At 40.0% G+C, this 25,304-nt stretch overlaps 2 protein-coding genes across 2 annotated transcripts in view; both read left to right on the top strand.

The window, feature by feature from the left end:
• Nucleotides 1-25,304, top strand: part of LOC149151327 (proteasome assembly chaperone) — a 203,592-nt gene that overhangs the window by 25,520 nt on the left and 152,768 nt on the right. The window lies entirely within an intron of this gene.
• LOC149151329 (uncharacterized) lies at nt 5,616-6,986 on the top strand. Its single transcript, XM_089439201.1, has one exon. It carries the CDS (start codon nt 5,616-5,618, stop codon nt 6,984-6,986), a length of 1,371 nt encoding a protein of 456 aa, XP_089295327.1.

The following is a 25,304-nucleotide window of genomic DNA, read 5'->3' as shown; positions in this document are numbered from 1 at the left end:
TCTCTACTCCATTGGTAGCCCCAGGACAAAAACCCTTGGGTGATATAGAGAGATTGGGCGAGCACCCATCTCCCCTTGGTGGATTCATTCAGAATCCATAGGTGTAGTGATTGATTTCATGTTTAGTTTGTAGGTCGGTGTCAGTGTTATTACATGTCTGGGAGGGTCATTCCCAGCTTTTGTATTAGCATATATTTCTATAATAAAGATGGATTTTGTTGTTGCATGTCTCATTATTCCTCATGTGGTGATCTTTTAATGAGATTTTGTGTAATTTATGGATTTATGCTTTGGGTTTTACATGACAATCTTCTGGTAAATGCATGATAATCTGATTTGAAGTGCTTGTTTCAAATTTTTTTAATTTGGGACATTACAGTGGTATCAGAGCCAAGTTCTTGGCTCAACCTGCGGGTTTCTCACTTGTGGCTATTATGGTTTGAAGGTTTCAATTGCAGTTGCTCAAGGGTTTATATTAGCAGTGTGCAATATTAATTGCTCTACAATTTTTCTGAATAACTAAATTATTAGCTAAAGACATCTCCTTGAAGGCCGTGTGAGATTGTCGCTCATTTAGTGAGTATTCGACAATTATTTGGCTATAAATTTTTTATGTTTGGCCAAGATTCATTTTGTGGAAATTCTAATGGAGCCATCTGTAATATTCCTAATTAGCCATGGCTAATTGGAATATTCGATTTTGCTCAATTTTGCCTTCTATAGTTATTTATAAATAAAAAGGTGAGGAAAGGGGGACATAACTCACTTTTTGAATAAAGTCACTCCCTAGTAGCACGACGTTGTAACTTAAAAGGGGAGCCAAGGGGGCAAGGGACCACGTAGAGAAGGGGCCCACGTAGACACTTGGAGGAACTGTGCAGATGGAGAAGGAGCACGTGGCAAAGAGAGGCTACATTGGAGGAGGTGGGCCCTAGGGTTTTGAGAGAGGCCAACGCTATAAAGGAGAGAGGAGCCTCCTCATTTTGGCATCAGATTATGTTGCATTTGAGCTAGTCACTTCGACTTAGAGCACGCTGGCTGTTTAGCCTGTCTGCAGCACTGTTTAATGCATCGAGTGTCTCCGTTTGGAGATCTCACCCTTAGCCCCGGGGGACTTCGAGTACTTGCTTGGGCAAGGTAGTTTCATCAGTATTTTGCAGAAGGAGCAGTTTTTGGAGTTGAGGAGGAACTGAGCATTTTGATGACTGTGTAGTCTTGAGAGGGGAGGACGCAGTCCCTTTTTGGTAGGAGCTCCGGATTGGGTTTATGTGGAGGATTTGAGCTTGGAGATTGAGCAAGGGATCAACCCTTACATATTGGAGGATTTTGGCAAAGTCTCGGGTAGAGTTTTGGAGGATTTTCTTCAGGGGCAGCGCAGAGCCTCGAGGGATAGCGTAGATCCTCAAGGGGGTGATTTTTTGGGGTTAGCTATTTTAGAAAAGCTTTCTGGGCTTTTCTGGGTTTATTGAGCAGAGGTTGATTCGAGAGTTTCAGCATTTTCTTAGGAGGGGAACAGCCCCAAATCCTCACTTGATTCCAACAGTAGCAGCGGCACAACAGTGCTTCGACAGCTTGGACGCAGTTCAGAGAAAGGCCATTTCCTTACCATTCTGAGTGTATTTCTTCACTTGCCTTGTGCAAGTTGAGGTGCTATCTGTCTTATCACCTCTTGTACTCTTTCCATTACTTAGTATAATAAAATGGCTTAGCATTTCTCTCTGCATTTGTCGAGTATCTGCTTATATTCCATGTATACATTATTGTATGTTGCACTACTGTTATTTTTGTTTTATTTCTTTGAGCACCCCGGCTATTATATTGCTTGTGTTTGAGGGATACACCTAAAAGGGGATATTACACCATCGAAGAATTTCAGAGGGGCTGAATAAATCATTTGACCAAGTCGATTAATTTTGTGGTCGCGTGGAGTGCTTGAAGGCTGCATTATCTCCATTAAAGGGCCGACTGGTCGGGACATTGCCAGGACTGAGTTATTGAAAGGGGGTCGTCTCTTCTATGACTACTCAAAGTTTTTTTCACGAAAGTTGTGTGACCTTCACATTTTTTGTGACGCCGTGGTGACATCCAACGCTTAAATCCGAGTAGTAGATCGCTACAATCAGGGATCGTATCCAGTGCATGATTTGTTGAGCAGGTCCATCGGTTGGTTCGAAAGATATGTGAGCCAAATTCTTGGTGCACTAACTGTGGTTATAAAGCTGAATCATGGTGAAATGGAGGGCCAAATTGCATTGTGGGGGTCGACTGTTCGGGTGATCCCATAATATGGTCGGCTTGGTGCTTAGAACAACTGTTGGAGGGAACAACATTGACAGACTTGTCAACTGAGTGGAATCGGTGGGCTCCATGGAATATTTATACACGTCAAATTTCCATTGAAAGTCAAACAAAAGCACAATCTTGTTTTCGCATCGGGACAAAGGCGGATGTGTTGTGCGTGTTGATCATGTGCGTGGACAAGTTAATCACTGTGGCTGCTCATCTGGGAAAGCTTGAGTGTGGTCGTGAACAATTAAATCACATTTGTGACGTGGTTGCACAAAGGGCTTATCTGCGCAGGGAGAGTTAAAATACGTTAACCTGTGGTCATGCATGACAGATGTTAATTTTCCCTGTAGTGGCAGAGAGCTACATTGCAAGAAACTTAAGGGAGGTTGCACTGTTACAGGCACCAGGAATCGAAGGCAATGGGATCGGGCCCTATCATAATTCTACCTGGGTCGATTTGGTGTGGTTGATTCCTATGGACATAACCTCTGCAATTAAGGCATACCTGAACTCGATGCATATGTGCCTAGAATAGAGCTGAATTCTTCGTGATCATTGCCTGACAGAAGGACTGAGGTTGAAGTGTCATGGTTGAATATGTTTTACTTTCACTGTGGTGTTCATATGTTCTCCTGAAGTGTAAAGGAAAAACGATACGATTACCTTGATCCTATGCTTGTTGCAGAGCTAGAGTGGTGTGATTAAGAGCTTTATGATTGCACATGTGTGATATATCTCTGCCCATAGATTAATTCGCATCAGAGTTCGAGGATCGATGGTGAGTGATTAGCTGATGAATGCACCTTGCAAACCTGAATGATATGTGTACATGTTCTTGTCTACCACTAGTGCGTTGGTCCAATATGGAGTGGATCGAATGTCTGGAGCAAGTGTGTGCGTGGTGATCCAATCAAAACATTTCTAGTGCATTGTCTGTTGTGGAGTAAATCGAGCATTGACCCAATTCGTGGATGGCTGGCGGGAGTCGAGTTCTTCAGCCGGGGGAACGTGATATCACTTACAAATCAAATCAAAGACAGGGAGGCTGCCAAGATTTGTGGATGTATTAAGAGGTCGTGGAAAAATCTTCTTTGGGCCGAGCAAGGACCAAGGGTGGAGTATGCCACCTGTGCATGGGTGATTGTGGCGTGTGAAAAAAGAGGGAGTCGAGAAGTAGTTCGCCGCAGAGTGTTGAAGTGTATTTTCTAGATTAATGTTAAAGTGCAGCTGTAACTGAAAAAGGGTTGCGAGAGGATCACATGCGGTGTATTCAGGTCCCAACATATGTTCTGCGGCTGAGATAAAATGCATGGTACAATCAGATTGTAGTTTAGATATTTGGGCACATGGACAAGCTAAAACTATACATTGAAGCTTGCTTGGCTGGGAGAATAGAGTGATATGAACTTGTTCAAGAAGCTGAACATTCTTCTTGTCCATTTCAGACCTCTCTGTTTCGCTGAGTTGCCTTGCTAAAGTATTTTTCCAGCTTATTTCCGAGTACCACAACAACACTCCAGAGGTGTACGGGTTTGAAAAGTTGTTGTGCATTTGCTACCACAAAGACAATACTATAGCTTGTTCTCAGTGGAGAACACTCAGTGATATGAACTCATTCAAGCAAACGTTCAACTTCTACATTTATTCCACATTACATTTCCTCGCTGATATTTGCCTTGCTGGAGGTGCCCACTAGTCAATATCCTCAGAGGAGACGAGCTTTCTGTTATGCATATCGACATCTAAAGGATCACCCCAGGTTCCTCTGTAATCCATGTTTCTATATATTTCCTTTGTCAAGTAAATTAATTCTATGTATATATCAACTTGTCATCAAAGCAATATGTATGTTAGTGATTTATGCTAATTCTGGGAATGATGTAATATCTGAGTTGTTGGTTTGAAAAATTACATGTCATAAACCAAGAATACACCTACAACAGTATAATCATAGACTGCTGGAAAAATTATTGGCAAAGAAACTCATATAACACTGAAAATATCAAGTAGGAATTTTATAAGGGCTTGAAATTTTCGAATTTATTGGCTCATGGAAGAGTCACTGAGGCAGCGCACATCCCTTAGCGCTGACCCACTTGTTAGAAGAAATTTGATAAAGAGAATTTTTGGAGGGTTCAGATCTGAAAAAGACGAGGAGCTAAAGAAAGAGCAGTCTCCAGAACCCCCAAAGAAGAGCAGAAATCAAATGAGAAGAGAGCGGATCTATTTTACATGTCAGGGAGCGTGGACACGGGATCACAAATGTAAAATTAGAGGGGATAGAGAAGTAGGCGAGACTGCTAAAATTGAAGCAGAGATGGCAAGGAACTCAAGTCAATTGATTATGAAGAAGATTGTAGGGTCCTTAGTTGAACATGAGTCTACTATAGAAGAGTCCATTGGTTCTCTTGAGCCATCATATGGAAATGTTGACAATAGTCTTGATGTGCATCCATGTTTAAAGGCCCAATGGGTGAATGTGATGCACACCAGATTGTCCTTGTGAGGGGAGGAGACGTTCGGAGAGATGAGCTCCCAGTGAGGTTTTGGCATGGACAGCACATAGAGGAGCATGGGTTAGATCAGGAGGAGATTCCTTTTGACTCTCAGGATGAGGATTCTTCTTTGGACGAGTCCTTGGATTCGTACGAGGATTCCTTCGAGGGGCACGAGTCATGTAGAGTTGTTGACAACAGGCCAGATTCTTATGATGAGCAGTGAGTGGATCCTACGAGAGACATTTAGGATGATGGATCATCAGTGATGATTCAACAGGAGCAGCATATGGTGGAGCATGAGTCAGTTATGCACGATATGCATGATGAGCCTTCTAGGGAGGGCCAGTTGGAGGTTCATATTGAACCAGTGTTTTAAAAACCGTTCTTAAAAACCGGTTACCGGTCTAACCGGCCGGTTAGCAAGCCTGCCGGTCTAAACCGGCCAAAAAACCCGGTTTGAATGCTGATTTATCCATTTTTGTGCCCTAACCGGTGAAATCCGGCCGGTTTGTAACAAACCGGCCGGTTTTAGGCCACCTGCTTGTTTGTTCCCTATTTCTACAGTAAGTTTTGGTCCTACTTCATGCAAAGTCCTTCCATGAAAATGTCTACAGTGGGGTTTTGAAGAATTGCTGCAAAATGGATTGTTATATTCCAACCAGCATGATGTTCTGCTATGTGGATAAAAGATTTGTTCGGTGCCTCTACGGTAGAAAAGGCATCATTAATCTTTCTGCAGACGTTTAATTGACAACAATATCATAAGGAGAATTGAGAAGGTCCACTGAATTCCTCTGTGTGTGGATCAATATTTAACCCGGAGAAAAAATGCAGAGATTAACTTGTTTTCAAAGAGGGAAATTGACCAAGGTGGTATCTGGTCTTCAATTGCTATTAGGAGTGCTAGTAGTTCTCAGTTTGACGAGCTTAGTGAAACTCTACTCTTCAGGTTTCTTTGTGAATGATGCAAACAACTGCAAACACTTTTACATCCATAAAGAATATCCAAATGTTACATCTGCAGAACTCTTTTCCAAACTCCAAGACATGAAGATAAAAGTAGAGGGAATTCAGAATATGATAGAAAAATCCTTAGAGGAGATGCATGGCGAAGGATCCGAAGGCCCAAAGATAGTTGAATCAGAGCGTTTGAAATTTAGTACAGTGCTTGCAGAAATTCTTGTCCCTGTGGATTTTATTAAAATTTTCCTAGATCAAATAAGACTTCCTGGGGTGCATTTGGTACCTGAAAATGCAGATATCAATACTCAGCTTAAAGATCCAATGGAAGTAGCTGGAACTTCCACTGATGAGAAAGCCAATCCACTGGCAGATTTCTTCTTTATAGAAGAAGTTCGCAAGTATATTACAGTAAAGGAAAACAGATTGGGTAAGAAGAATTTTCTTGGAGCAAATGGAACGTTCCCAAGCATTGGTCATGCTTGCTTTTCCATGAAAGAAGAACTTGAAGAATACATGGGCTATGATATTGGTGACTACTGTAAAGATGACTGGAATATAGCTCAAAAATTAATGGTTCATGGATGTGATCCTTTACCAAGAAGAAGATGTTTTGCGAGAGCTCCTAAGTATTACCAGAAACCATTTCCCATCAATGAATCCCTTTGGAAGCTCCCGGATGATAGGAATGTTCGTTGGAGTCATTACCAGTGCAAGAATTTCACATGTTTAGCAAACAATAGGTCTCGCAAAGGATTTTTCAAATGTTCTGAATGCTTTAACCTTACTAGTCATGAATTTCCCAGATGGATGCAAGTTCAAAACTCTGCCAACAATCCAGATTTTCTTATTGCTGATGTTCTGAGCATTAAACCTGGGGAGATACGTATTGGGTTGGATTTCAGTATCGGAACTGGGACATTTGCAGCTAGAATGAGAGAGTTTAATGTAACAATTGTTTCAGCTACTATCAATCTTGGTGCTCCTTTCAGTGAGACAATTTCTCTTAGAGGACTTGTTCCTCTTTATCTAGCAATCAATCAGAGGTTACCCTTCTTTGACAACACATTGGATCTCATCCATACTACGCGGTTTCTGGATGGTTGGATAGATCTACAATTCTTGGACTATGTCATCTTCGACTGGGATAGAGTTTTGAGGCCTGGAGGATTTCTATGGATCGACAGCTTTTTCTGCACCAGAAGTGATTTGGATGGTTATCATGGTTTTACATCTTAAAAATAGTTTTGTTTCATTAAAAATTAATTATTTAATGTATTTTTTAAAAACCGGTTCGTTTAGACCAAACCAGTCCCGGTTGGACCGGTTCCGGTCGGTAAACCGGTTCATTAGGTGGACCGGTCCGGTCACCGGTTCCGGTTTTAAAAACATTGTATTGAACCCGTGATGATGGAAGATGACCACCCACCCTTGGGGTCAACCATTGATGAGGAGCAGATAAATGTACAGACCGCTGGCAGGGTGACGATATTCGCTGATACTTGTCCTCAGGAGATGCTGGAGTATAACAAGATAGTTTGGCAAGAGATTGGTGGACTGGAGGAGTGTGGAGTTTCCTATCAGGCGAGGGAGATGGCAATGCATCCATCTTTGGGTCTACCCATTGATGAGGTGCAGACATATGTAGTGGCAGCCAACTGAGCTGCAACATTTTCAGGTAACAACCCTCTCTAGGAGTACATAGATAGGGCTTGCAGTACAGTTTGGCCACTTGTACCCATTATAGGGAGAGAGGGAGGGTTTTATCGATGGGTATGGATGTCCAAATAGGTAGAGCAACATAAGTTCAGCGTGGACCAATATCAACATAGTAGACTTGTTCCCTACACCGGAGTCCATGACTTAGATTGGCGGGAGATCATGAGTTGGTATCCTTTTGATTGAGTATCAACCAATGTTGCACGAAGCGGGAGCGAAGCGGAAGCGTTTTTTGGAAGCGGGGACGCCGAAGCGTCATTTTCCAAAAATCTAGGAAGCGAAGCGTCCGCGGAAGCGTCTGCTATATATATATATATTTTTTATATTTTTTTGCATTATACTCAAAACAAACATCCCAAATACCAAATTAATTGTAGAAGACATGAAAACATGCATATTTTTGCATAAATCAAGATAGATATAACATCCATTGTACATTAATGATCTAGAATCTAGATTCTTCTCCTCTTGTCTAGCCTTTGCCTCTACCTCGATTGTCTAGGGATATTAGTCAACATTGCCCAATTTTGATCAAACTACCTAATTCAAGACTTAAAATATGGTAGAAAAAGCTTAACATGTTTGATCGATGATTTTGACTTGATTGAAAGGTAATTTTTTGCTAAGGGCGTGCCGCGTGACAAAGGAGTTCAACAATTAACACCACCAACACCAGGGTACATATAGGGCTTGGTGCTCTTGATTAAATGCTAATCGCATACCTTCATACTTGATATAATCTAATGAAATGCCACAATCCCATTGATCCTGAATACCTGAAAACTGTTAAGTCTGCTGAATTTTGAATAGGATATGAAATTCTATTTTCTCCATATGAAGTCCAATGAGGCTGGAACCACTCTCAAACATTCTGAGTCATTTCATGGTAATGTTAAAAATTTAAGTAAAAGGATGAAAATGAAAAATAAAGGAGAATGTCACTTTTACTTTAAGAATTTAACATTACCATGAGGGAGCATCTGCTATATTTATATTTTTTTTTGCTTTCATTTGTCACCCTAACCCAAGGTGGACCCACCCCCAACAAGCAAACTCACCTAAAATTTAAAAAAAAATTGAAAAAAAAAAACGATTTTCTAAATGCTTTTCCGGAAGCTTTTCTGGAAGCGTACGGAAGCGTCTGGGAAGTGTCTGGGAAGCGCCTGGGAAGCGTCTAGGAAGCGTCTGGGAAGCGCCGTACGAAGCGCGCTTCGGAAGCGCCAGCGCTTCCAAATTTCCAGGAAGCGTCTAAAAATTTCGGAAGCGCGCTTCCGGCCAAGCTTCCTAGGCGCTTCCGTACGGGACGCGCTTCGGGGCTTGGAACCGGGGGGGGGGGGGCGCTTCGTGCAACACTGGTATCAACCTTAGCTCGGGGCATAATACAATAGGAGCGCTTAGATGAGGGACTTACCATATGTTTTAGTGGGCAATGGGATGTGGACCGACAGTTCATCAGTGTTTCAATAACACTATCCTAACATCAGCAGAGTAGGGTTGACCTCAACCTATGCCTGAGGTTGGATTGGAGAGAGGTGATGAGTTGGTACGTGGTGGATGGAGCAACATTCACAGCGGGAGCTATAACACAACAAGAGCCATGGAGCATTGATATTCCTTCTTGGTGGCATTAGGATCCAGGTGGATCTACTGGCAACAGGTTGAGTCAGAGATGGACATGGGATCCAGGTATTGGAGGATCCAGTCATGTTTTGATAGCTTGGAGATGTGACGTGGACCAGTGGTTCGTATGGGATCCGGGCATTGGGTCTCAGTGGCGTTGGGCCACTAGATTGGTCAACAGATTTGGATTACTCGAGGGCAAGCAATCTTGGGGCGGGAGGACTGTCATGTCCCCATTTTTGTTCTTCTTCATAGTACAGCCAGTGTCCCAGGACAGGGGATGGCTAGGTCAGTGGAGCAAACTTATGTCATCAGGGGTCCCAATGGAGTTTTGAGGAGTTTTTATGGGATTTGATGGCATTCACTTGGCATATTCCATCATCAGCACAGTTTGCCTTTCATTCTGTTGCATTCTGACAATTTTCAAAAATCAGCATTATTATTGGCCATAATTAATTATGCTTGAGGTGGCATTTTGGGGAGATTAATCGATGGAAAACCTCAGTGTAATAGCTCGTTGGAACCGGAACGAGAAGATCTACATGATGGGACTTTTGGATGTGAGTTTCAGTGACATGAGGAGACATGGTGGCCAATTTGCCCTTTTCTCGCATTAAAAAGAATATTTTAATTAAAATAAAAGAGGGAAAAATGCTCCATGATTAAAATAATAATTAAATAGAAGGTTCTAGAGGGGTCTATCAGATCTATAAAAGAGGAGGAGGAGGCCATTGGAGGACATCTTGGAGTTGATATAGTTTCTTGTATGTGAGGTCGAGAATGTGGTTCTCTACTCCATTGGTAGCCCCAGGACGAAAACCCTCGGGTGATATAGAGAGATTAGGTGAGCGCCCATCTCCCCTTGGTGGATTCATTCAGAATCCACAGGTGTCGTGATTGATTTCATGTTCAGTTTGTAGGCCGGTATCAGTATTATTACATATCTGGGAGGGCCATTCCTAGCTATTGTATTAGCATATATTTCTATAATAAAGATGGATTTTGTTGTTGCATGTCTCATTGTTCCTCATGTGGTGATCTTTTAATGAGATTTTGTGTAATTTATGGATTTATGCTTTGGGTTTTACATGACAATCTTCTGGTAAATGCATGATAATTTGATTTGAAGTGCCTGTTCCAAATTTTCTTAATTTGGGACATTACAAAATGATAGGTGTAAATGATCAACGTTATGGCTTGGGGTTTACTTCATGAAAGGTGTCCTAGTCTTATACTAGGCTATGAAAAACTCTTGTCCATGAGAGCTTTTGCAGAGGGAGCACTTAGTATTGAAATGTGTAGCTTGGGAGGTACTCCCACAACCCTTGGGGTACCGGGTTTGTGTGGAGTTGACCCACAATAATGGAGACTTGTGGGCAATGTACCCAATTGGTGGGTTTTGTACCGAGAGTTACGGGCGCAAGATCAAGATGGGAAATTGATAGTTTAATCATTGAAAGCATGAGTGGCACCTAAGGCTTCGATAGCATGGGCAAAGATAAATGAAAGAAATCTCATTTCATATGTTAGTTGGGTTTTGACAAGTTAAAGTCAAGTCGGCTTGGGCTAAAGGTCATGCTCCTTGGTGAAATGTGAGACCACCAAAGACACTATAAGTAGAGGAGAGATTGAGATCATTTGATACATCACAAGTGCAATACTATCTCAAGAATACGTCTAGCAAAAGTGATTCGTGAGCCTCAAAGAGCTGTAACAAAGAAGGGAGGAGAAATCTGGTTCGAGTTTGCTAATGTTTGAGGAGGCTTACGCTCTGTTTTGGTAGCCGAGTCCCTAAGGAAAAGAAGCCTAGTAATAGTCCAAGTTCTGTTGTTCTGTGGGAGGTTAAAGGGTGAAGCCCTAATCTACTTGGAAAGGAGGCTAAGAGGTTGGTGGGTATGCGGATGAGAGGCCTAAGTTTCCTCAAGACTCTGTGTAGGAGAGAAAGGGTTTGTTAGATTGAGTTTAGGGCTACTATAGGTCTAAAGTGTGGGGTCGAAAGTCTGTCTGAAGTTACATGTGTTTGTCTTACAGGCCGAAGTGAATTAGGTTTGTGGATGCGCTGCAAAAGAGGCTAACATCTAAGGAGAATCATTCTTGGGTTGGTGAGGAGTACAAGTCTGTCCAAAAAGTGTTTGGACAACGTGTTATCTTGCCCTAAGTTCTGTGATATTTGGTGTGTCAAATTCACAAGTGTGTGGGCTGCCTAGAAGCCTTAGGTTTTGTCATCTTTGGTGCAACAAAGAGAGTGTGAGGGCTTTTTTGTGAGCCCTAGTTTAGAGATTTGGTGATAAGAGGGCAGTGTGTAACGACCCTAAGTACAATGAGTATTGAAGGTCCAATCACATTGTTAGAGGGCAACTTGAGAAGACCCTTTGAACAATGATCTAAGGAGCAGCTAGACATTTTTAGAGGGTAGCCTAAATTCAGTGACATTGGAGGAGCAACGCCATTGATAGAAGGTGTTTCGGTCAGCTGAAGATGCAAGCAATTATGAAGTTGTGGAAATACTGGTGAGCAACAGAAGAGGTGGCAAAGGCCCTGCCAGGTGTTCAAGGTACATGGAATGAAAGGGGGTTGGTGAAGCGGTACATCACAAAGTCAAGTGTGTCTTGTTCAAGGGTAGATTGGTTGTCATATGTTGTTGACATCAAGCCCTAGTTGTTCTTGTATCAGGGCTGATTTTAAGGGTGATGATCCCTGGTATGGAAGCCCTGTGCTTGTTGTATTAAAGATTGTAATATAACAAGTTTCGGGTTGAAAATTTTTCGTGTACTACATTGATTCACTGCTGTACATTTTATCCTGTGCAAAGTGCTTGGTGTTGTGGCATTTTAGTTTGTTTATGCTCGTGTTTTAGAAATAGACATGATTCTGAAGTGCCAAGGAAAAATCAACACTTAGCTGCTTGAGTTACCTTCTCTCGCTTTTGTTTTTTTCAGCGCCCAATATTTTCCTTTTCCTTTCTTGCTTTGATGTAGCTTGTTTAACAAGTTTTATAAATTTGTCAATAATAATGATATAATACCCCTTTAATGATGGGCAATTTATTGCTTCTTTGGGGTTGGGATGTGTTGAGAAAAATAAGGGCAACAAATTAGGTGATTTCTCTTACTTTGTTAACTGGTTGTGATGTATTTTTACTTAACTTGATTGGTTTCTTCTTTCACTTAATTATAATTAGTGTTCTTATTGTCAAACAACTACCAAACAACAAAGAACAATGAGACAAGAGGACACAAGATATAGGTGATCAACCAGGGCCAAAACCTCTCCTCTTGAGAGGAAAACCCACAAAAATTCTTCTCTTATAGAACTTCAAATGACAAATTCCAAGACTTATGAACCTTGACCAAGACCCCTCCAAGACCAAGTCAAACCACCTTTTTGATCAACTCTTCTTCCACAAAGTCAACGCTGGTTGCTGTAATACTTCAGATTTCAGCTTCTATTTAGAATTTTGCCTAGTTGCTTCAAGATTGAAGTTTTCGGCCTTCGCACATATGAGATAAAGATGGTGAGTTTCTTCTTGTTTCTCCTTTGCTTGGACAATGGCTTCTTCTTCAACAATTCAACTTGCAAGATGGTCTCTCTTTCACTTGTTCAGTCTCCTATTATGACTGCAATATTTTGGTCTCTGCTACAATAAATGATGCCCAAACGTTTTCACACGTGTGAGGAATTCAGCCCTAAAACAACCCTTAGAAATTCAAATCTTCCTTCCTTGATGTCTTCTCTTCCTTCGCTGGTTTTACATCACCTTTTTTTCCTTTTATGGAACTTCTTGTGCTTGATTGTTGTCCTTTGAATGAGGCCAAGTGCTTCTATTTATAAGATTCTTTGGGTGCCCTAATTGGTCGACTTGTTCCTCTTGGTAAGCCGACTTGTCATCTTATGAAGGCCGACTTGTTGTAGCACTTTGACAAGGTCTTTGAATCAATTAAATTTTCTTTACAATATACAACGTGCCCAAAAGGGTCTTCCATACATGACAATGACTCAATTGACTTGTTAAATTAATTACAAGCCCTAGAAGCACTCAATGGGTGCTTGACCTATACAAATAATTTTTCCTTGAGCATGAAACCCATGCCTCCAGAATGACAATAATAAATTTATTTTTCTCTTTACATTCAATACATAAAATCATGATTACATATGTCATTATGAAGACCGAACCTAGTTACATATTTCAACACTCCCTCTTAACTAGGGAGGTATTCATAATTCATACAAGGTACTTGGACATTCTCAAATTGAAGAATTCTCATAAGAAGAGTCGAATTGGTAAGCCATCTCATAAGATATCTTATCAGCGTATACCAGGGCATCTCATCATATCAACCGACATTATCAAATAGTAAGGGCTTGACTAACAACTCTATCTCTCCACCAGTGTTATAAGGACTCAATTGGACCGATTGTTTCAGATTGGTCCGACCGTTTTGAGGCAAAAACTGGTTTGAACCTGTGACTTGAATTGTTTTTGTTCGGTTTGGTACAAACAAGCCACATAGAATACAACAAGTAGGGCCTATTTTGCTTTTTTTTCTTTTAATGTTTGTCTTAGCTAGGCATTAGCTTAAAAATAGGTGCCTAATATTCAATCATATGGACCTACTATTGCTATGCATTTCATGGTAATGTTAAATTCTTAAAGTAAAAGTGACATTCTCCTTTATCTCTCATTTTCAAATGAAAGATAAAAGAGAATGTCACGTTTACTTAAATTTTTAACATTACCATGAAATGGCTCAGGATGTTTGAGAGTGGTTTTGACCTCATTGAATTTCATATGGACAAAGTAGAATTTTAGATCTCACTCAAAATTCAACAGACTTAACAGTTTTCCAGGATTTCAGGATTGTGGGGATTGCAACGCTACATTGGATTTTCTCATGTACGAGGGTATGGAACTAGTATTTAATCAAGAGCACCAAGCCCTCTATGTACCTTGATGTTAGTGGCATTGGTTGTTGAACTCCTTTATCATGAGCCTACTAAAAGAATACCCATCACTCAAACAAAATCTTGACTTGACATGCTATGATTTTTCTATCTTATTTTAATGCTTAGAGGGTGATATTGATGATGAAGATCCCAATATAGGCAATGATTTTGATGATATGTAGGTATTTATTGTAGCATAATTTTTTTTGTGGATGTTTGAGGCCATGTGGAGCTTGTTTGTTGATGTATTTTCGGTTTAGAGATGGATTGCACTCGGTGCTATTTTGGTTATGTGCACCCTTACATGCTATATAAATGAGAACTTTTGCTTATTTGTGTATAAATGGTTTGGATTCATATGGATGCACATGAATATATGTGTTTTTCTTTAAAATTTGAATATTTTATGTGTTTTGGTTGAATGATTTTTTACCGGTTTCTGTACGGGTATGACCGGTTCCCGGTCCAGGGGGTCTACCAGTTCAATGACCGGTCTGGTTCTGATAACAATGCTCTCCACAAGATCAGAGCACAATGTTGGCGAGATCAATGACTGATAGACACCATCATCATTCTCTCAAGGCACATACCCCACCTAGGTGTTCACAGGGTATGTCCTTTTAGGACAATTCCTATATTGGAATAACGCATCCTCAAGGAATTTCCTCTTCGACTACTCGTACCTATTGGATGCCCTATCACATCCTCAAAGCGTATCAGAATCAATCTCAGATGCTTACCCAATCCTCCATTCTTTCTTCACAACATGAAGACAAGAATGATGTGCCTATCTCTCCCTCTCAAGTCTCAACTAGGGAAGATGTGCTCATTCCTATAAAAGGAATATACCGAAGCTCCCTCTTACCCAGGGACTTGTCCAAGCTCCCTCTTAATTAGGGCTTTGTTACCAACAACAACTATATGCTCTTTGGTGGAGATCATGGTACTATCAGCTGCTTGTAGGGCTTCTCCATTTGATGTCATTAACTTCATCTTCTTCATTATGGAGCCTTCATCTTCTAGATTTTCTTCGTAGGGCATTGACCATCCATCACTTTCCTTTTCAACGATGGCAACATTTTCTACTAAGATGCATCATGTCATACTTACAATGCTTCTCATTTTGATAGTGATCTTTAACAATAGTAGAGGTCTTTTCATCTCCTATTTCTCTTTGCTATGAACTTGAGAGACCTTAATAGTGAAGATCTATCCCTTCCTTCTTGGATTTCTTTTCATCAGGTTCTTCTACTTCTTAGGTGAGATGTGATTCATTTCTTTCTTTTCTTTTCTTGTTGTCCTTCTTGAGTCTAGGATAATCTCTTTTGAAATGCCCATATTCTTGACAGCCATAGCATTGGATCTTTGACATATCTATCTTCTTCTTTTCTAAGGACCAAACTTCCCAAACTTTTCTTTTCTCCTAGCCATGGCAGTAAATGCTTGAACTTGTTCATTTGATTCCACATCGCTTTTTGCCGTCAACCTAGTTTCTTCAATCTTACACAATGACCAAAGTTCACTAAAGGGGGCGACCTCCTCCTTTCCATAGATGTTTGATACAAAGTTGCCCCATTCATCAGGTAGTGCATTGAGCACAACGATGGTCATTTATTTATCGGACATTATTTCCCCCAACTCTTGTAGCTGGTCTCTTATTTGTGATACCCTCATAAAGTATGAGGCTATTCATTCTTCCTTTGATATTTTCGTTTTGTATAGCTTGGTTCTCAAAGATATGATTTGTCGAACAGTGCTTATGGAGAACAATTCTACTAGCTTATCATAAATTTCTTTTGATGTCTTCAACTTTGCTACATAAGGGATGAGTGGATCCTTGATGTATAAGGATCCTTTGAGCCCTTATTTCCACTTTCATATACTTTGATAATGCTTGAGTTTGCTTTTTAGATGGTTTGGAGACTTTACCATTGACATGACTAATAACTTCATTCTCTATGAGGATCAATTCTGTCCTTTTTTTTCCATGCAAGGAAGTTTGATGACCCAACCAATTTGTTGCTTTCCTTGCAAAATGAAGTCATTTTGATAGATTCAAACATATATATAAAGGTACTTACTTGTGAAGTGAAGATACTCCTAGATGATGAAGTCTTCAACTTGATTCCTTTCTTGATTTTGATGATAGTTGATGATGATAGCTTCCTTGAAGATGACAATACTTCGATGGCAATGCTTCTTCTTGCTTCCCTTGGATGTAGAAACTTCAAGATGCTTCAATGTTGTTGTTCTTTGAGTGGAGGTAGGGTCCATGAGCTTTCCAAGAATGCTTCATGTCTATAACCCTTCTTTGAATGAGCTAGGGTTTTGAGGTCTTCTTTGAGTTGAGATGATTCTTGAGATGTGATGAATAGTCTTCCTTAATGATCCTTAGATTGCTTGACCCTTCTATATCCCTTCTTGATGGTTCAATGCCCTTTTTGATTCCTTGACCTTTCTTGATATTCCTTTTGATGGTCCTTCTACATGTTGCCTTTCCTTGTCTTGTCACCTTAGCTTCGATTCCATGTTGAGAAATATAGGGGAAACACATTAGGTGATTTCTCTTACTTTGCTAACTGCTTGTGATGTATTTTTACTTAATTTTATTATCTTGTTCTTTCACTTGATTATAGTTAGTGTTCTTATCATCAAACAACTACCAAACCATAAAGAATAATGAGACAAGAAGACACAAGATATAGGCGATCAACCAGGGCCAAAACCTCTCCTCTTGAGAGGAAAACTCACAAGAACTCTTCTCTTCTTATAGAACTTCAAATGACAAATTCCAAGACCTATGACCCTTGACCAAGACCCCTCCAAGACCAAGTCAAACCTCTTCTTTGAAGAACTTCTTCCAACAAAGTCAATTCTTTTCAAAACCACTTCACAACTGTTGCAACTCTTCCTTCGACCTCAACTTTAGACCTGCAACTGGGACTACAATTTTTGGCTAGTGCAGAAACCCTTGTTTCTTCATGTGTGGGAGAATATGGTCTTCTTACCCTTGTTTCCTCCTTTGCTTGGGATTGCTTCTTTTCTTAGGAAACTCGAATCGCAATGGAGACTCCTTTGGAGACAATTCTCGACTTCCTTGTGTGACTGCAATTCAGTACTTCTGCAGCAGAAAGTAGCTCTAGAATCTTCGCACGTGTGAGGTGTAGGTGGCCCAAGAAACAGTGCCAAACTTTCAAGTCTTCCTTTTCCTTCTTTTTGCTATCTAAGAGGCTCCTTGTTCTTCCTTTTTTGCATTTCTTATTTGCTCTTGGATGCTGGATTGATGCCCTTTGAATGAGGCCGAAAACTTCTATTTATAGTCTTCCTTGAGTGCCCTAATGAGCCGGCTTGTCCCTCTTGGTAGGCTGACTTGCTCCTTTTGAAGACCGACTTGTTGTATCGTCTTGACAAGATCTCGAAGGGTCTTTTGACTCTAAATTTGACTCAAATAAATTTTTCTTTACAATATGTAACATGCCCAAAAGGGTCTTCATACATGACAATGACTCAATTGACTTGTAGACTCAATGACAAGCCCTAGAAGCATTCAATGGGTGCTTGACCTAAAAATAAATTTCCCTTGAGCATGAAAGCCATGCCTCAAGAAATATAATAATAATTTTCATTTCTCTTTTCATCAAATACATAAAATCATGATTTACACGTCATTATGAAGATCAAACCTAGTTACATATTTCAACACTTTCATCTAATGATATCTGCTTCTTTCAACATCAACGTCTTGCACATTCATAAACACATCTCCAAGACTTTCAATGTCAAGGGTCTCCTTCCTTCACAGACTTTATCAAAGTCTTCTTATCTTCTCTGTGGAGATGTCATAGTTAATGTTGATCACTAATCTTATTTGATGTGACTATAGTTGCATATTTTATGAACTCTTCTTCCTTTCTTCACATATTGCTCCCCAGGAACTTCTAAACATAGCTCCTTCATCTTTGTAAACCACCTCACATTCCATATGTGGTCATATTATGTTGATTTCATCTTATCAATATGTGAACTAGTTCAAGGTATATACCTTCATGCATCTTTCTAAAGGAAGAGATCCTTCTTCTTCGATCATGCTCATGAGATAGAGCATTCAACCATGCTATCGCAATGATATGATCACATAACTTAATCTATCAAATATATACATACCTCTTTTCTTCTTTTGGTCATCTAGACTTCCTTCGACATCTTCATTTGAAGGTACTTCAACCATCTTGACACACTGCACTCCTTTGTCATCATACCATCATCCTCTTAAACAATGGATCCCACACAAGATGGAATGCAGACCATGAATGGGATGCTTCTTCCAAGTAGAGGTGAACCTTCTAATGAAGATTCCAATGGAGGATCTTGATTATCCTCATTCTGCAAATGCTCCTTTTTGATAATGATGATGTATGACAATCTTTTTATATCATTCTAGATGACTTTCTTCCAACCATTTATACTACTATTTCGGTTGTCTTTTCATGCTTTCAAATAGGATATCATGAACTACTTCCTTTCCATTATAATGACTGCTACAACCATGTAGATTTCTACTTCAACTATCCTTTCAAGCGTCTATAATGATGTATTGAACTACTTCAATCATATGCTTCTAATATGATGCATCCTATCATACTTATGATGCTTCTAATCTTGACTGCTATCATAGTAGAGGTCTTTTCACCCCCTACTTTTCCTTGCCATGTACTCGTGAGAGACCTTAATAGTGAAGATATATCCCTTCTTCCTTCTGGGATTTCTTCTCATCAGGTTCTTCTACTTCTTCGGTGATATGGGCTTCATTCCTTTCTTTCCTTTTCTTGATGTCCTTCTTGAGTCTAGGACAATCTCTCTTGAAATGCCCATATTCCTGACATCCATAGCATTGGATTTTTGACATATTGATTTTCTTTCTTTTCTGAGGATCAAACTTTCCTTTTCTCTTGGCCATGGCAACAAATGCTTGAACTTGTTCATTTGGTCCCACATCACTTTTTGCCTTTAACCTAGTTTCTTCAATCTTACATAATGACCAAAGTTTACTAAATGGGGTGGCTTCCTTCTTTCCATAGATGTTAGATATAAAGTTGCCCCATTCATTAGGTAGTACATTGAGCACAACGATGGTAATTTTTTTGGTGTACATTATTTCTCCTAATTCTTGTAGTTGGTCTCTTATTTGTGACATCCTCATAAGATATGAGGCTACCCCTTCTTCCTTTGATACCTTCATCTTGTATGGCTCGGTTCTCAAAGATATAACTTCTCCTGCAATGCTTACGGACTCCGGAGAACAATTCTACTAACTTATCATAGATTTCTTTTGAATTCTCGAACTTTCCTACATAAGGGATGAGGGAATACTTGATTGATTCTATAAGGATTTTGTGAGCCTTTATTTCCCCTTTCATATATTTCGATAGAGCTTGAGCTTCTTCTCGTGGTGGCTTGACGATTGAACCCTAAATATTTCCAATAAATTCATTCTTTATGAGGATCAAATCTGTCCTCTTCTTTCATGAAAGAAATTTGATGACCCAACCAACTTGTTGCTGTCCTTGCAGAATGAAGTCATTTTGATAGTATATTCAGACAAAATATAAAGGTACTTACTTGTCAAGTGAAGATGCTTCTTTGATGATGATATCTTCAACTTGATGCCTTTGTTGATTTTGATGATGATAGATGATGTTTTCTTCCCTAAAGATGACAACACTTCTTTTTCTAGAGATGTATTTCTTCAAATATGCTTGAGATGTGATTTTTTTCTTCAATGTGAAGGAGATCACCTTGTTGGAAACACTTATTCTTACTTCCTTGGATGATAATGTAGAATGTGGAGGCTTCTCAAGGTGCTTCAAATGTAGAGTCCTTCTTTGATTGAGTGGAGGTGAGGTAGGGTCCTTCTTGAAAGTAGAGTCTTTGAGGTCTTCTTCTTGATGTTGCTTCCAGATTGTACGATCCTTGTGATGCTCCTTAGATCCTTTCTTCAAGATGATGTGAAGACTAGTCCTCTTGATGGTTTGATGTCCTCTTTAATGTCTTGACTTCCTTGATACTCCTTTTGATGATCCTTTCTTCAAGTTGCCTTTCCTTGTATTGTCACCTTAGCTTTGATACCATGTCGAGAAATCTAGGGGCAACAAATTAGGTAATTTCTCTTACTTTGATAATTTCTTTTGATGCATTTTTACTTAACTTGATTAACTTATTTTTTCACTTGATTATAATTAGTGTTCTTATCATCAAACAACTACTAAACAATAAAGAACAATATATAAGAGGACACAAGATATAGGCGATCAACGAGGGCCAAAACCTCTCCTCTTGAGAGGAAAACCCACAAGAACTCCTCTTCTTATAGAACCTCAAATGACGAATTCCAAGACCTATGACCTGTTACCGCTCAAACTAGTAAGGGTCCTAGGAGGGGATCCTATAGAGCAACTACTAGGTCAAGGGGCAACAATGTAGCGATAGCCCATCGTCACCTCAGCTAAGGCTCCCTACTCTTTACAGACTTTCACAGATGGGAGGAGTCCCAGTATGAGATGGCATCACAAGAATATATGGATCAATGAAAGATATGGTGATTCCTACAGCCTATTCACAATAGAGGCTCAAATGATTGTCTTGCTCGCTTTGAAAGCAAGTTGATGGGCTCTCTAAGAAGGGCTATGAGGATACTTAGACCTAGGTTTGGAGGATATGCCTTGACAAGGGGCTTCCTAGGCTTAAGGATCCTTGTGGAAAAATGGACTGTATGTAATCCATGTGGAATTTGAGTTATAGAGTTGTGGGACCACAAAGAACCCAAGTGGACCTAGACTAGGTCAAGGGTATGGATTTGATCAACCAAAGAAGGGCTTGACCTAATGAGGGAAGAGAATAGGATCAAAGGACTAATTTTCTTTTGAGATTTGAATGCAATGATCCTAGTGAGGACACAAACCCAAATCAACCTAGGGAAAGAGATGGTCTTATGGCTAAGGCTTGCTATTGTTGAATTTCCACGATCTTGGGTCTAGGATAAAATCTTAGAATCTCTGATGCTACCAAACCAAAAATCTCAACAGAACTCCTTTGCACAACAGAAAATATAAATTAGTAAATCACACATGCACAAGTATAGACAATTTTTTACAAAATATTGTACAAATATATACTACAACCCAAGCTTCGTTATCTTAAATCAACTGAGTAATACAACAGTCTAGGGCTCCCATACAAGGCATACAAGATACAATGACAATCTCGTTGCAGTCTCTTTGTCGTATCTCATCCTGCCAGTCCTTCGCTTCCATTCTGTTCTCTAGCTGCCCCTTAGCCCATCAAAGGACAACACAGAGTCTCTAGGAGGGTTGCCACCTATCACTACTGTGAGTCGCTTTTGCTTCCATGAACACGGGCTAATCTAATCTGCTCTTCTAGGCTGGCCAACACCTGAGCTCCAATCTGCCTTCTAGTAGCTTCTTTCGTCCATCAAAGAGCTACACATTAGGCTTCAACCTTCACCCAACCTTCAGCTGTCAACGTCACTTTATGACTGTTTGTCAAGGGCTACTTTGGGTGGCCAACATGTTGCCCTCCACCAGTCCAATGGCACCTGTTGTCGCGCAAACTGACACGACAACGCTCAGACCGGGGGCTGTCACTCTGATCCCCGGTCTCTCCGTTTAAGCCTGTCTCCCACGGCTAAGGGGGGTAGACCCTGAGGAAAGATGAAGGCCAACTGCCAAACAGTTGGGCCGGGAGACGAGATGCACTAAAAAGGTTTTATTGATTTGATAGACCAATGCCTTGTTAGATTGGTGCCTAAATGATTACTTTCTAGGTGATATAAGAGCATAAATCATAAACAACAATCACCATTCATTAAATGACCGGAACAAAGCTTTAAGTATCCAGCAAAAACCACAAAGTTCCTCGAATAACGATATCCGGCAAACTAAGAGAAATAAATTGCTTAAAATAACAGAGAAACCAGATATCAATTTTGTATTCAGACCACAACACAAAAGATATACGATGATGAATAACTGAAGGTGGTAAGAACAATTTTCCACAGAAAAGAAATTTTTATGCCTTTTTTAAATTTTTTTTTTTTTTTTTTGAAACTGAAATAAAAAAAATAAAATCTAATTTAAAAAAAAAAAAATCTAATTAAAATCTTAAACTAAGTAAAAGAACAGAAACTAAAAATTTGAAACGAAACCCTTCCTTTACTTTTTTATTTTTTTTATTTTTGAACTTATGTCATAACAAAACTTTAAACTATTTAAAAAAAAATAAATTTGAAGTCCTAAATCTAAAAAATTTAAATGGCAAACAAAACAAAACTATACGCAATGGTCACATATGCGTAAATCTGCACAAGCTAACCCGAGTCTAAGACGTGACCACGTAATGACTACGCCCAGCAAGCGAAGCGCAGGTAAGGAAACGATATTTTAACCAGCACGCGGGGATGGAAAGCCAGAAGGGGCGTAAGACTCAGACTCAACGTGAAAACGATTTACGCTAATCCAGAAATGCACAGAACGATTTGGAACCGAGAACCCAAACGCTAAATGCGATATGTGACCCTTAGCTACAGCAAACAGAAGAAAATTTGACGCGGAGAACCTGAACCCTCGACCAGGACAAATTGACGGCGGCGGAAACACATAAACGCACCGGCTTTGAAGCTCAATCGTGATGCTGCGCAGGTGGAGGGTGGCGTGGCTATGGCAGACGTAACCCTGAAAGAAAAAGGCCAATGTCCAACTGCGTATAAGATTTCAATGAGACGGGAAGAACAACGATTGTTTGAAACTTACCTGGACGGATTGGATGGCAGGCGGCAACAGCATATACACAGTCGGAAAGAGTATTACGTGACGGCTTTTGAGGGCGAGATGACCAGACGCGTGAGAGCGATGGCTCAAAACGCAAAACGATTTCGTTACAGGTTTTACAAATTTTTTTAAAAGGGGTGAACGCTGGTATTATGGACGTCTGAGGCACAGCACTGACCATACGCATGAATAGACTCGAAACCCCGACCCGTGGCCACGCTAAACTTTGACACCCAATGGAAAATAAAAAAATAATAAAAAAAAAGAGTATGCAAATTGCCGAGAGACCGATAATGAGAACGCAGCCTTATTTGTAAATGAACTTGGAGATTTCGCTACACGGCTTGAGGGATCAAGGAAATCGCAGAACGGAAAAGGAAAACCCCAGCCGTCGATGGTTAATGATTTTGACAATCGATTATCACCTGGTCACTAATGGAGAAAAACTCACCTGTAAATTTCGTCAAGGCAGGCAGAGAAATAGCTTCCAAACACCTTTATGCCAATTTCCCAGAAACGCTTTTATTCTCAAGACAGCAGTACGATAACCCTGAAAAAACAGACAACAAGATGCTCGCAGATATATGCAGAATTTTGGAGTAAAACCCTTCAAAATTATCTAAAATCAAAATTTTACAGCTCTAGAACAGCCAGATTTAACCATGATTGCAGTAATGTTTTCAATATATCAGAGATTTGAACTTTGCTGTGAACGGAAAGAGAATCTCTCATGTAAAACAGAAAATAAACTTTAAAAGATTAACCCAGGGAACAATCGACTGGGCTCTGCACAGAAAAGCTAGTGGGAGTTGGCTGGTTCAGCCTAGAACTTCCCCAAACGCCCACCTGTACCTTTTACCTAAAGATCTCCTGCACACTTCAAGCAAACATCAGTGAAGAGGGCAAGAAATGCTGCTAGATTTCAAGGAATAATGGAGATACCTGCCATTATTCTAGAAAACCTACAACATTCAAACCCTAGCACGTGAGCAAGATACCTGTACTCACAATGCTCTGAAAACCAGCTACTATTAACTGCTGAAAACTGAAAATATGCAGAAAAATGAAAATCTCACAGCAATTCCAGAGAGTAACACCAGCCTGTTTTGAACCCCAAAGTCTTTTTATTAATCAGAAATCAGATTACAAGAGAGCTTTCAGTACAGACTCACAGATCAGATATCTTGAAATGACCCCCTAAGACCCTATATAAAGGAAATGATCCTAACGGCTAGTTCGAGTGATCCATGTGGAAATGATCTCGACCGTTGATGAGGATCAAGACATCTCTTGATCTCATCCGTCGATTTATTCACTTAAAATATTATTATTTTATTAGTTAGGGTTTTTGCTTGATTTTTTAATTTTTTATTATTTTTCATTATTTTATTATTTTTATTCATTTTTTAATTTTTTAATTCATTTTAAAATGGATCACTGAACTAAACCTTCGGAAACATCACCTAGGACCTAGGACTTAGGACTCATGAGGGGATTTAAAACATTTCTCGACCCTCAGGACACATTACATCATGACTTTTACAAAATTACATCTTAAGGGACAAACCCATTGAATACAGACCCTCACAAAACACCCAGCTCTGCGACACAACGATAATCTAGCAGATCAACACACTAGGATTCTCCTAAAGTTCAAATGACAAAATCAATCCCGGCTTTGGGGTCAGGTTTGAAGGAAAACTCTGCCGATCCATGGATCGGTGAGACAAAAAACCTTCCGGGACGTAGATTATCATCAGAAAGTTAGGTCCACCTAGGCAAATTACACACATGACTTCATGTCTGCTAAGATTATTTACAGTTAATACATGCAGACTGGGTTTACAATCAAAAAGATCAAACTGCTGATGATGACAGGATGGCACGGACATGCTGCTCAGGAGCTACCCCTCTTTGCCAACAGAAAGGAGGTGTACTGCATGGGCAGTTGACCGGTAGTGGTCAACATCTGGCTCTACTTGGGGACACGTTGCTGCACTGGTAGGAATGTGAGAATCCAGAATCTGCATCCATACAACACACAAATAAAAATAAGTAGCGTCCATTCCCAAATCATCATATGCATTAAGTACAAGAAAGATAAAAGCTCTTCATTTATTGACTAACTAATAACATGAAAAGTAAATCTAATCCTAAAAACAGAAATGAAATGCTGAAAAGACAAGGAGTAGGGATAGAAATACAATACAAAAGATGCCCCATGGCATCAGATATCATCTCTGAAGAACAGCTTGAGCATTTGGCCGTTCGCTGGTAGATGAAGTGGCTCACCATCCAATCTGCTCAAGTGGAATGAGTTTGGTCCAGCTATGTCTCTAATGATGTACGGTCCCAACCACAAGCTGTCAAACTTCTTATGCTTTCCCGGTTTTTCATTTTTGCGATCCCAAAGTAAAACCGTATCTCC

This window comes from Pinus tabuliformis, chromosome 9, assembly GCF_031772625.1.
Source record: "Pinus tabuliformis cultivar Carrire ecotype Pingquan chromosome 9, CPIR1, whole genome shotgun sequence".
Taxonomy (NCBI): domain Eukaryota; kingdom Viridiplantae; phylum Streptophyta; class Pinopsida; order Pinales; family Pinaceae; genus Pinus; species Pinus tabuliformis.
Note: the sequence above shows the minus strand (reverse complement) of the source record. Positions and strands in the feature narration are given on the sequence as shown.